The sequence below is a fragment of the Coturnix japonica genome, chromosome 5 (genome assembly GCF_001577835.2).
Source record: "Coturnix japonica isolate 7356 chromosome 5, Coturnix japonica 2.1, whole genome shotgun sequence".
Lineage (NCBI taxonomy): Eukaryota > Metazoa > Chordata > Aves > Galliformes > Phasianidae > Coturnix > Coturnix japonica.
In genome coordinates, this window is record NC_029520.1 from 12,090,281 (window position 1) to 12,103,213 (window position 12,933).

The following is a 12,933-nucleotide window of genomic DNA, read 5'->3' on the forward strand; positions in this document are numbered from 1 at the left end:
ATATTTTATTTCTTCACCACTTTTCAAAACACGTTTTGAAGAAATGTGGACCTACCAAATTTCCTTCCAGGCCTAAGATAGAAAGCTGCCTGAAGTGCATGAGGCAGTGAGAATCCTTGAAGAGGCAGAGAGAAGAGGGGCTTCATTCTAGGAGGTGGCACGGTATTTTCCTGGTTTGGAAGTAGGTGTGAATGAACCTTCGAGAAATTGGAATTATTTTCCTTTCAGCATTGGAGTCTCTGAATGCTGTATCTATCTGTGTACCAGCCTTCTGTTTGTACACACAGTTTGTATATTTGGGGAACGTGGGCATATTCGGAGTAGGCATCTGTCCTAAAATTTCACAGAACTACTACAGTACAAATAGAAAGCTTCCCTTAAATAAAATCTGCCCTGAAAAAGCATCAGGTTGCATGAATTTATCAACCCTGGAGAGCATACTTACATAGGGCTGGCAACAAAAAGGAACACGAATCCTTGGATGTACCAGGTCAGCTCCTAAGCACTATTTAAGAACTGTGATTGAGCACAAAATGCCACAAAAGGGAAATACAGCTTGACATTTATAAACTGAATTGATTTTCATGTTAGAGAAGGAGCAATCTTACCCATCCTTAGCTGCAGATTCTGTATTCCAAGATTCTGCAACTGTGCCATCTTACGCCCTTCCAGATGATCCTCCGCCACGCAGACTTACAGTGAGGGATGTTTATTGTTCCCTCCCTGTATTTTTGTCTTTTGCAAATGGAGCAATTTTGTAGCTAGGCAAGGGAAGGAAGTCAACAGCCCCCAAGAAGTGACAGGGCTCTCTGAAGCATGTTTCTGACCCACGAGAATGCCCACCTGGAATTAACGTAACTACCTGACATCAAGAGGCTTTTGTACTTCTAACCATCAATTGCCATTGGAAGAACCCCAGAAATGCTTAATGCCCTACTCCTATGATGAATTCTCTGTGGGTGGGCCTTTATGTCCATTGAAGTCGTCAGGAGTCAGCATGGGCAGACATCTGAATCTGTAATTGCTGTACAGGAACACAGGCTGCAAGAGGCCTCCTAGGGTCATCAAGCCCTGGCCTGAGGTCACATTTTAAGGAGGAATCGGTCTATTTGTCCTCACCACTATCAGCCTTTCTGACCTGGTTTTCAGAGGAAGGAAGGAGGAACTGTCATGCCCCTTCTTCACCCCCCCCAAGCAAAACATTAGAAATTTCTTTGATCAAAAGAATACTTAACTGGAGCTAAATAATGATGGTGAAGCACACCAGCAGCCCAAGGACAGCAGTCAGGCAGAATCAGCCGCATGCCCACTGCGCAGCCCTCAGCACCCGGCGGCACGTGCAGAGCAGGGATAGAGAATGATACACGCTGGAGTTTATCCATGAAAGACAACAGAATTGTCTTTGTGTTGCATTTTTGCAGCATTGTAGCATGTGATTCTGAGTCTTTAAAAACAAGTCTGGGTACTTCCATGCTTCTGCCTCTCTCCTACCCCTCCTGCATTTCCCAAATGTGCTCTGCAGTAGTTATGCTTGCAAGCTGGGACAAGCACCGGTGGGCCTCTCTGCACCCTCCGGAATTCCAAATAACACGAGCTTACTCCAAAAAAGGCTTCACAGCAGCTATGAGGCTATGTAGGCTAACTGTGTTTCAGGCCCTCATCCCTTATCCACTGCCTTCCCACAGCCTACACCCACAGGAAATCTGAGAAGCTCCTGTGCCCAGCAGCACTGCCACAGGCACTGGCAGAACTGTAACTCGGATGCACTGAGCTGCCATTCACCCACATGCAGTGCATGCTGCACCCTGTCTGCCAACACACTCCAGGCATGCATGCAGTATCCCCAGGCAGAGCAGTCTGGGTACAGCAGGGATCAGGGATCAGCAGGGCACACTGCATGGCACCCAGCCACAGGTGTTTGGTTTGGCTGCCCAAAGGGAAACCTGGATGCTGCCTTCCCTGGATCAGACATACAAACCCTGCCTGGTTGAGGGTTTGTATAAGGACTCAGGCAGAGAAGGTGCTCCTTCACTGCCTGAGCCCTTATACACTTCTCCTGATACTGAGAGTCAGGGTGACTGTGGCTGCAGCCCGCCCTGTGCAGCCCAGAGGACCTGGACTGCCTGACAGCTTAGGCTGATCCCTGGTTGCTCCCAGGCAGCAGTGGGATCTCAGTGAAGCTGTGCAGCAGCAACGCACCCAGCAAGAGCTGAGCCAACAGTACCTGCTGGCAGACACCGCCTTCCTCAGCACTAACTGAGCCTGGCCAAACGGGACACTCAGCAGCCCTGCACACTGCCACATATTTAGTGTATGAATAGCTGAGATATGGCATATTTCCGTTGGGGTGTTTCTCTGCCAGGAGCATTCCTCTGTTGTAGGGTTTCTGGGCTATGTCTCCAGCCTCCATTATGCAGGGTAAACACTCCCTGGATAACACCTCTGGCCAGGGCCCATAAAAGCTATGGTTTCCAGTACTTAATTACAAAGAGCAAGCGATAACTTCTCTCTGCTCCAAGCTACTGTATTTTACCAGGCATCTGAACAAGAATGACCTGTCTATATCACCCATTCATGACAGTATTTGCTTTTCAGAAGTTATCTCAATAAAAATTCTCAGCTTCGAGCTGAAAGAAGCTCTTTTGATTTTTTTTGTGACACAGTAGAAACTGTGCTAGGCTACTCACAAATGTCTGTGGTAAATATGTGATGATGAATATCAAGGTTCATGGCTAACTGGCATAAATAAAACGTTACAGCCAACTACATAAACAACCCCTGCAGGTACAGTATAAAGAATTATAAACCAAAACCTTCCTTGAAAAAAAAAAAAAGAAATGAAAAAGAAGCTCAAACTAAAAAAACCCCTTAGACTGGATCCTAAGGCACGAAATCAAGCAAGATCCAATGACCACATGTTTGGAAAGGTAATCTCGAGAAAAGCAAAAAAGAAAAAAAGAAGCAATGCAGACAAATGCTGTGTACTAGGAAGGCTTGAACCCAAAGGAACTATCCCCAGAACACCCAGAGGATGGACCCTAACATCAGTTCTGTAAAGGGCCGTGCATAATTCTAAGCAAGTCCTTGATTTTGTTTCTGCTAGGAAATAGATTAAATTGTAACTTACAGTTAGGCACTGAACCGCTGCCAAAAACATGATGCAATTTGGTACAGCTGCTAAAGTAGGTTAACAGTGAGGCACGGCAAACCGTGCCTGCTCTCAGACAGGCCTCTCTCTTCAGCAAATGGAGAAAGAGGGCAAGAAAGGATAATGTGGTACCACCAAGAAAGGAGTATTACGTTGAGCAGTAGGGAACACAGCAATACCAGGTGTGCATTCCACCGGGCTTAGCCCTGGAAAGCACACTCCGAGTGGGAAGGAACTGAGGAAAGCCAAAGCTGAGTGGACACGAGGGCAGCACTTACTGATTCGGGATCCCTCTGCTGTTCAAGGAAAGCTGAAAACTCCACCAGCCTGAGCTTGGTCGTACCGATCGATCGGCCCTGCCACGCAGGGACCGACGGAGCTGGAGCTGACGTAGGCTCAAATCCTAAAGCAAAAGAACAACCATTTTCATCAAGCAGCTGATCATTCCTCAGTTTGTACTTTTTGAATTAAAATTATAACCAGGTAGCTCATTGGTCACTTACATTCATTTTAACAAATAATGAATGAAAATAAGGACAACACAGAAAAACACACAGAAAAAGAGGTCCCATCCAACAAGCTAAAAACAGTACAAATAAAAGGTTCGCCCCACTGTTTGCTTTAGGTTGTAACTCACTGCAGAATTTTTGTTAAAATTATAGACAAGATTTTAGAGATTTACACATACTTCATGCAGACCTCATGCTGACCCCTGCCTGCAAACAAGCAGGGGAATTACTGCCTCAGGAGTCAGGAGAACTGGCCTCCATTTCTGGCTCCTAATGTGCCACACGTTACGAGTAAATCACCTCTCTTTCTGCCTATTTCTTCTGCCACTCTCAATCCCTCTCTCCCATCTAGTGTATGTGCCTTCCAAGGCAGGAACCGTTTCTTACTATGTATTTGCACATTGGGTCCTTAGCTTCTTTTGGAGCTTTTAGGCATCATTATATTACAGATAATAATAAATAATTACTGTAGAGAGCTGAATCATACTCTAAAAAGAAAGTTTTAAATTGATAATAAAGAGGGAATGACATGCTCTAGATAGAGAAGGGATGTTAGCCACCATCTCTAATTCACCTCAAGAGAACGAATAAATGCTATCTCCTGCTCCTCATCGTGGAAAATTAGATGAGAAGAAAACAAAACGGTAAAGGAGGAAGAGAAAGGCTGCAGCTGGAAGGCAGAAGCTGATCCTGAGAGACACACAAGAAAGGTTAGAAAACCACAAAAATCCTGAACAGGGTTGAGAACCATGGAAAGGTCACAGATAATTTGTGTCCATATCTCTTAGTGAGTTTGTGAGCTGGATCCAACCCTCAGATTTACACAAAGAGGGTCTGAGGCTTGTGTGAATCAAGGAATTACAACAACAACCAGTCATATGTGAACGGGAACTCTAATGAAGCAAATGCATGAGTTCTGACTGATGAGAAATACTAACAATGCCATTCTGAAAGAAAACACAGAAGATAAAGGAAGATTGAAGTGTCTGACAGTCACAAGTATTGAATAGCAGGAAGTTAGAAACAACACACAGTATGAGGGGAGCCAGAAAACTGCAGCTAAGAGTCAGAAGCGTGGTGTAGTTTGGCAGAGGAAATGTAAAGTTGGTTGTCACCTGCAAAGAAATAACTCTCTTTCCTGGTGTTAGATGTGAAACCAACTTTGGGAAAAGAAGAATGGAATTAGCCATGGAAAGGGCACCACCAGTATAAACAATGGAAGTCAGAGTAGGCATTAAGCACCTAACAAAGGGATATCAGGCAGCGTTTAACCTTTGGGAGGAGAAGAGTTACCAGTAACAGACACACAGACTAAGGGTACACACAATTTCTGAACAGTTTTTAGCCCCAATTAAAAATAAATGGAGACTTATTATTATAGCTATTAAAATACATACATGCATCCTACTATTAATTTTTGGCAATGCATTTTGCTGCAGTATGAAACATGGGCTAGACATCACGCATCACAGCAACTCCCACATATGTATTAACAGTTGCTATCTAAAATGTAAAAATCAGACACAGAACCCCCAAACTCACTGATTCTCCCTCATTACAATCACCAGCACATTGCTATTTGTTAGAGACTGCTGTTTGGCTTGGTTACTGGGGTCATTAGAAATGAAATAGTGGCTCTGTCCGGGTCAGCAGGTAAAACATCACATTCAGGACACAACCCAACTCTTTTTAATGGAGACAAGAAATAAAAGTTACCTGAAATGGGAGCTGTGACTGATGGCTGTATAGGGTAGGCCTGCTGAACGAATGGCTTTACACTGGAATAAAATGTCACAAAAAAAATCATACACCATGCCATCCACAGTAAATCCCATTAGAGTCATACACACAGTTAATGCTCTTTCCCCACAAAGATATTTGATCCTTACATAGCATACGTAACAGCCATAAAGAGGCAACAGCAAGAGAGGGAAGCATGAGAACTACATATACCCAATGTGCTGAAGTGAGGAGCTTGTCCATGCTCCTGCCCTTCCTGCAGCAACCATCCCAGCAGATGCAGATACTTTGCAGATGCTTTGCCTCCCAATAAATCCAGAGGGCATCTAAGTAGTGGGACACAAAGATTCCCATGGACCCCAAGGAAATGAGGCAGGGAGAAAATGAACAACAAGGCTGGGAGATGTTGTTCCAGAGCCACTGCAGGGATACGGGATTGCATTCCTCATGGAATCATGCAGGGATACAGGATTGCATTCCTCATGGCTGATGAGGGATGTGATCCCTTACAACTTTTCAAATACGAGATCACATTCCTGCAAGTTTCTTCCCACTTTTCCTTCTTTTTGAAACATGCGCAAATTACTGCAAGACTGATTTCCCGCGGCAGCAAAGCACCCCACGCTGCACATAGCAACACACTCAAGCTTTCAGACTTACTCTTGCGAGGATCCAGGCTGCCCCGTTTGAATCATGCCAGGCCAAAACTGAAAGAAGAAGAACAAATAGACCCACATTTGTTTTCTCTGTTGAAAGATTTGGGATATTTCTGAACAAGCACGATTCCTTTTGCAAAGACAAGTAAAAGCATTAATCCATTCACTCAGCCTTAGATTTCTACTGAACAGCGTTAGAGAATACAGGGATTTTCAGGACTCAGCTAACAACTTACCCCAGGTGCCCCAGGAAATGTAGGACGGGGAATTCCTGGCAGGCCCAGCTTGTTGTGAATAGCAGTAGCTGAGACTATCTGAGCTGATGACATTGCTGCCATGTGCTGGAGTGCTTTGTCCTTTGCTGTCTGATCCTTTAATATGACAATTACACGGAGTCTTAAAACATTTGGCACAACAAATGATGTTAAATAACTGCAGCTACAAGCACATAACTCAAAACTTAAAAAGCCACACAGAAAATGCAAAAATAGCAAACCATGCAAGAAAAAAAATAATACAGCACGGAGGCTAACACTCAGACTACCTGAAGGCAAAACCTCCTCTCAGACATGCATGGTAGACCTGGATTCTCACAGTCTGCTCTGCCAACACGCAAGCAGCTCAGGGAGAGCAAACTGCTGCCCACCTGTTTATCTGGGCAGATTCTGATGGTTTTAAGTCAGGCTGGACTAAGTCAGTCTGCTGCTCCGGCTCTGCTTGCCGGAGAGGGGTCGCTGAGATCTGAGCTCTATCATTTAGATCTAAGAGAAGTTTGCCTTTAGCGTTACACTGTAAAACGAGAACACAGGACTGCGACCGACTGTAAACGACGACAGATTTTATTTGTGCTCACACGTTTAGACCCAGCTCAGTGTTTGCCTTCAAACAAGTAATTTTAAAACCGGATCGCCACAATCCAGATTACAATTTTAACTCCCAGTTGCGGTGCATTACTAATTGACAGTGATCCCAAAGAAAACAGCCAGCCATAGAATTTCTGCTGTTTTCAAGCATATAGGAACAAATTTAGGAATAGAGTTGGTGATTACTTGTGTTAAATTTGGAATTCTAGACGCTGCCCATCATGTATGATCACAGAACAGAAAAGGAATGCCTCTTAACGCAGCGGAGTATTTTAGTTCAGATACAAAAGGTAACCAACAGACTGCTGCTATCTGGAATGGTGGGGTTCCCCATCTGGAGGTACTGTATTAATACGTGCTAACATTTAGGTACGTGACTTAGGAATAAGGAACACAAGCAATATTAGGCAAGGATGTTGTTGGCTTTTGGGTTTTACTTCACAAGCAAAGTAGCACGCATGCTGGCAAGAGACGCATGCTCTTATATACGGTACATGACTTTGCACATATGCTCTCTCTACAGCTTATACGGAGCAGTACGATAGGTGAGCAGTCCTTCCTTTGAATAGCTCCTTCAGAAACAGCACAGGCTGAGAGTACAGGAAAAGCTAGCCAAAAATTCTGCCAAGCACAGCTAAGGTACATAATACTTGGTTTAGTTAGAATACTTACCATGCTTGTTACCTGGATACAACAACAAACAGTTTATTAAAATGCTTGTGTAAAATAGCAGATTTTTAGCAAAAATATGAACAAAATAGTAAGAGACAAAGGGTGAGCACTTTGCTCAACGTTAAATACCAATTTAAACAAACGTGCTACTTTCACCAAGGGACTGATTCATTAAAAGGAAATAAAAATAACAAACTAAAAACCCAGCCACGCTCTGGGGACAATTTACAGCAGCTCCCCATGTGCAACTTGCTGACAGAGGTGCGGGGGATTGCTGCTGCACTCGTCTCCCTGAGCTGGGAGAGGAGAGGAGCCTCTGGCAGCAGTGGGGCAGGGAGGGGGGCTGCAGCCCCCTCACACCTGTGGCAGGGCAGCACGCTGCCTTCTGACCTGTCTAAACCTTGGGAGCCCCATGCTGCAGCTGATGCGATATCTGCAGGGCGACTTCTGTCCTGTTGCTGTGTGCTACGTAAACTTGGCCGCCTCACCAACTTGCAGCTTTCCCTTCTAACCATGATCATCTCACCTGAGCCCAGCCCTGCCCACCCCAGTGCCGGAAGGTGTGAGGGGTGCTCTGGCATGGGACCTCTTACTACAGGCTCTTTCATGCCTTCCTTGTAACAGCTGCTGCACTTGGTGGTGGCCACTGATTGGTCTTTTGATTACATGTTAGGAGGATGGAGAAAAAGCAAATCGGAGAGGTGCCAGCTCAGCACACATCCATTGCAGGAGGGCTCGTCTTGGGGAATTTCATGGACTCCATAAAACTTCCCCATGGTGGCACGTCTGCCAGCCCTGCTGAGCATCAAGACACTCAGCCAACATTCATCAATGGGAAGTTGTACCTTTTGGAAGTTTAGGAACCCATGTATAATCAGTAGATCATTTTATCTAAAAGTAACCGTAACTTACATTGAAATATGGGAGAAATCAAATTCAGAATCAAAAGCAAATGCTAAGAGATCCTGAATTCTACTAGCACAGAACACTTCCAGCTCCAGGTGGTGGGCTGAGCATGTATTACCAGCAGACTACACGGGCTTCAAAAAGAAATGGAAAAAAACACATTTTGAAGCTCCTTATTTGAACTGAAATATCAGCTTGCCTACGACTTTAAAAAACAAACAGAATGGGTTTTTTTTTGTTCTGCAGCAGACAGCGTCTGCAACCAGCAGGGAATGACTCTTTCCACCTATCACTGCAGTGTGCTGCTTCTGGGATGAAACTTGGTAACTGATTAATAACACACAATGGTATTACATCACAGTTTAGGCGGCAAGAGAAGTAATATATCCAATTAAAACGGCAGGGGTAATTTAAACAGGCAGATTACAGTAATTACCCAGGTTGGAATTTGGCCAGGACAAATGGGTTAACACCCCTACTCTAAACAGAAACGTTGTGGGATTTTTAATGACCGCAAAGAGTTAAGACTTGGATTTCCTATCTTGTCCAAGACAGAAGGGCTCGGTTTTACACGCATGTGCTGCTGTGTCAAGCTGAAATAAATCCCTTCTGGTCAAGGAGGTTTACAGTGATGTACGTGAAATGAAAGTTTGGCCCAGCAGGCTGCAGGGTACTGTGGTGAGGTTATTCAGGAGCTGTGGGGGGACAGTATCTCCCACCAAATCACTAAATCCCACCAGAGCTTAAGGTATTCCTTAGATAGGTCCCATCTGGCCCTGCCCTGGCTTGACCCTACTTAATTTATGGGCTCCGATGGGATTGCTGAAGCCCAGGAATGACGCTGTAGTAAGTAGAAGGCTGCACCCTTTGACTACTGTCTTCCCTCTCCTTACAGAAGTACATAATCGGAGATGTTACTGAGGTGGATTTAGAGCACAACCAGAGAAAATCTGGAGTAGTTCCTCCAAATCCCTAAAACATTATCACCATAATGGAGAACAGGGTCTACCTCTTGCTTTAGCTGACTGCTCCACGCTGCAGCTGCAAACACCTTGTTTTAGGAAGGGGTAAGCTCTAAAAACCTAATGAAAGGAGACCAAGCAACTTTTAATGAATCAGGCCCTTGAGTTTTACTTTTCACCCATTAGTTTAGGAATGCAAAAGACACAGTTAAATTAGATAAGAGTAATGCCCCAGTATCATCCAATTATAATTCTTAATATCCATAAATCCCACGTGAAACAAGTGTTCTACGTGACAAGCACAATGGGATTTGTGCTCGACTTTCCTGTAATCTAACATAAACAGCAGAACAATTCAATCAAGACAGCAAGAAAAAAAAACCCCAAAAGCTGTTATCCTAGAATGATAAATGGGGCTTTGCATACCATGTTGTCTATGACTTTAGGGAAAAAACAAAACAAAACAATAAAACTAAGACATCATGAGAAAAATTATGCATAACAGAACACAGTATTAATTCAAGAAAGCCTAAAAACTGCACAAATATTTAAAATAGAAAACTTTTGTACGGAAAAAAAATATGACATAAGAAACAACAATATGCTACAAAATGGACAGTACAGTAACACTAGCGTAGAATACTATCCTAATAAGCAATTTTGCAGATGTTATTTCTGCTCAGATCTTGCATTGATTCAAATAACCTTTGCAATAATTAGCCGTAGCTCAAAAAAGATAAACAAATCACGAAAATATACAATTGTTCTGGACAAAAGATAGAGAGCACTTCAGTGTTTCTAGCCCTGATCTCCAATTTGCTTATTATTAGAGAAGACAGGAGTAAATACAAAAGCTGGCTATTTCAGCCAGGCAATAGCTAATGCCAAGAAGAGAATGCGCATTCAAAGCTGTCCCAACTTGCTGCCTAATGAGTAGCAATTAATCCATCTTATTGTATTTCAAAATGCTGAAGACTCCATTCACATCAAAGGGAATTTTTCAAGGCTTTTATCATTGTTCATTTAAAAAGTATAGAGCTATCTTTAGCATTTTATAATTGACAACAATATTTTCTTTTTATCTCTCGATGTGGAATGTAGAATAATGGATTTTACAACATGTAATATGTGTGTGAATTGTAGGCATTTTAATGTTTCTTTTTGTCTCTGTCTAATTAATCTTGCTCTATAAAAAAACATATCTGAAATGGAAGTCTAAGATAGATGTATGTCCTGCTGTGAAGACCTTTATTCTTCCAATCCACCTTTTCTCCTGAGTGACTCGGGCTCCCTGCCAGTGTCAAGGTGGGAAATGTTGCAACCTGACACTATAGGCTGCTGTATTTTACAAGGAAAAATATTATAAATTAAAAATTCTGCTGCGCAAGAGGAAACGTCATGAAGAGGAGCCGCCTTTCAGATCTGTCTCCAAGGACCACTTTTATCTCAGTCTCTCCTTCCTTTTTCATGAGATGAAAGTTCTCTAACCTCAGGAGGAATTTAATAACCTCCAAAAAATTAAGATAAAATCCCTAAAATAGGATTGTTTTTTCCTGTTGGAAAAGAACTTCAATGTAGAACATCACTGGAAGGGCCAGCAGGGCATTCTCATTTGGGGGTCCTGGAATGCAGCAATTGCGCTTACAGGTAGAACTCCTTGCAGGCTAAGGATCCATCCATCTGCAGCGCCTGCAGGCACGTGTCCCCAGGGAAAAAAGGACTTCACTGGACCAAGGGAAAATTACAACAAGAAGCCAAGATTTCTTCACTTAGTCAAGCTTCAGTAATACTCTACCCAATGCCATAAACGGATACATCCAATGTCACGCAGACAGCTCTGAAATCTCTCCATCCACGTGGATTTCTCAGAAGACAGCCACAAGAAGATCTGACGGGTTTTCTCCTTGCCACAAGGGGGGTTCAAACCAATGAGAGACATAAATATCTCCTGGTCTAAAATAAATCCAGAAGGTACTTGGAAAAGAAGACCTACTGGTTACACTGTTTTTCAGTGTTAAAGATCAGGAACTGAGGTCAATGGGACAGACTGGCCAGATCCCAGAAGATCAATTAGAAATGATATTGCAAAAAAAAACCTGCTAGTAAAGGACATCAGCTGGGGAGCAAGGGCCTCCGTGCTATGCTCCAGCAATCCTCAACTCCCTGCTCATGATTACTTCACTTAATGCAGCACTGGCACACAGCTTCGCTGCAATCAACTTCCCTGTGAATGAGTGTGAGGTGCACAGAGCTGGGAGGCCTGTTGGCAAGAGGAAGAAACACGGGAGACAGAAAGGGATCAGGTCAGAGCTGACTGAACTTACAGTTAGAGCCTGGCATGAAGAATCTCTAAATTTCACCCATTCGGTGCTTTCTTCTCATGCTGTAGGTGGGAAATCTAACATCAGATGCATCTGTTATTTTCAGTTAGTAGTTGTTCTCCTGCACATACCACCAATGGAGCACTTCAGAGTTTTACAGGGCTCTACAACTAGGAAGAGACAGCTCACTGTTTAAACAGCTGAGAGTGACCTGAGCCAGAAGTAGTTTCTTCCCTTGTCTATCTCCTGTCTGGCTGTCTTGTCATGAGGAAATGCAGGCAGCACTGCTTGAGGACGACGAGAGCCCATCACCTTCCCAGCGCTCCTGATGGGGCACTTTGAACTGCTGCCAAAGCAGTCCATGTCGAAAACCACTTGAGAAGTACATCACTGATGTGAAATGAACAGAAGGTGAGGTTTTTTTTGCATCTGCAAATGCTCTCTGTTTCAAAGGGCATTGGAAAAGATGGATGGTTTCAATAAAGGAATAGGAAGAGAAACACAGGCAGGGTGCAGGGGAGGCTGCAACTTCTCTGGAAAGGTACTGTGAGGAGGCACCCCTCACGCTGGGGGTCCCGGAAGAGTCACCTGGGCTGTGCTTGGGCTCCTGCAGGGCTAAATCATGTGAGCAGGATGGCTACCTAGAGGTAGCAGGGGCAGGAAGAACTGCCACTGGCCAGCAGGGCCTGCTGGGGAAGGACTGGGGCAGATTCTGTCATTAGTGATATCTGGAGAGTATTCTAAGTGGAGGGGCTGGCAACCTCACATCACTTGCACACTCTTCATCCTCGCAGAGCAGCTGTAGGAAGCCTTGAAGCAAATGTCTTCTACAGAGCAGCAGGGACATGGATGTGGGAGGAGGCTCCTCACATATCGATGAATTTCTCAAAACAAAAGCCCTGGGAGAGCTGCGACCTGCTGATGGCTGGGAACAAGCAGGGGGGTCTGAAGGCCTCGTGAGGTACCTCACTGCCCTGACAGAACTTTCCTTCTTCAGGCGACTCCTCAAGATGAAAAATCCCCTGGGGGCCCTACTTACTGCAAACACCACCTAGGGCAGAGGTCTCAAATATTACTAGACGGTAACTAGCTGCTTGCTCCTTTGGAAAGCTCTGACAAAAATCTGATAGCAGGTGCTGCAACTAAGAATGTGTTT

At 44.2% G+C, this 12,933-nt stretch overlaps 1 protein-coding gene across 12 annotated transcripts in view; it reads right to left on the reverse strand.

The window, feature by feature from the left end:
- Nucleotides 1-12,933, reverse strand: part of TEAD1 (TEA domain transcription factor 1) — a 140,486-nt gene that overhangs the window by 25,366 nt on the left and 102,187 nt on the right. For 7 of the 12 annotated variants that reach the window (XM_015863965.2, XM_015863971.2, XM_015863970.2 and 4 more), the window contains 5 exons: nt 7,589-7,600; nt 6,290-6,424; nt 6,058-6,104; nt 5,374-5,435; nt 3,427-3,551 (listed from right to left, as the gene is read on the reverse strand). In XM_015863965.2, coding sequence (XP_015719451.1) covers nt 3,427-3,551; nt 5,374-5,435; nt 6,058-6,104; nt 6,290-6,424; nt 7,589-7,600 — 381 coding nt within the window. The remainder of the gene's footprint in view (nt 1-3,426; nt 3,552-5,373; nt 5,436-6,057; nt 6,105-6,289; nt 6,425-7,588; nt 7,601-12,933) is intronic. The other 5 variants (XM_015863968.2, XM_015863967.2, XM_015863964.2 and 2 more) reach the window with 2 other exon arrangements.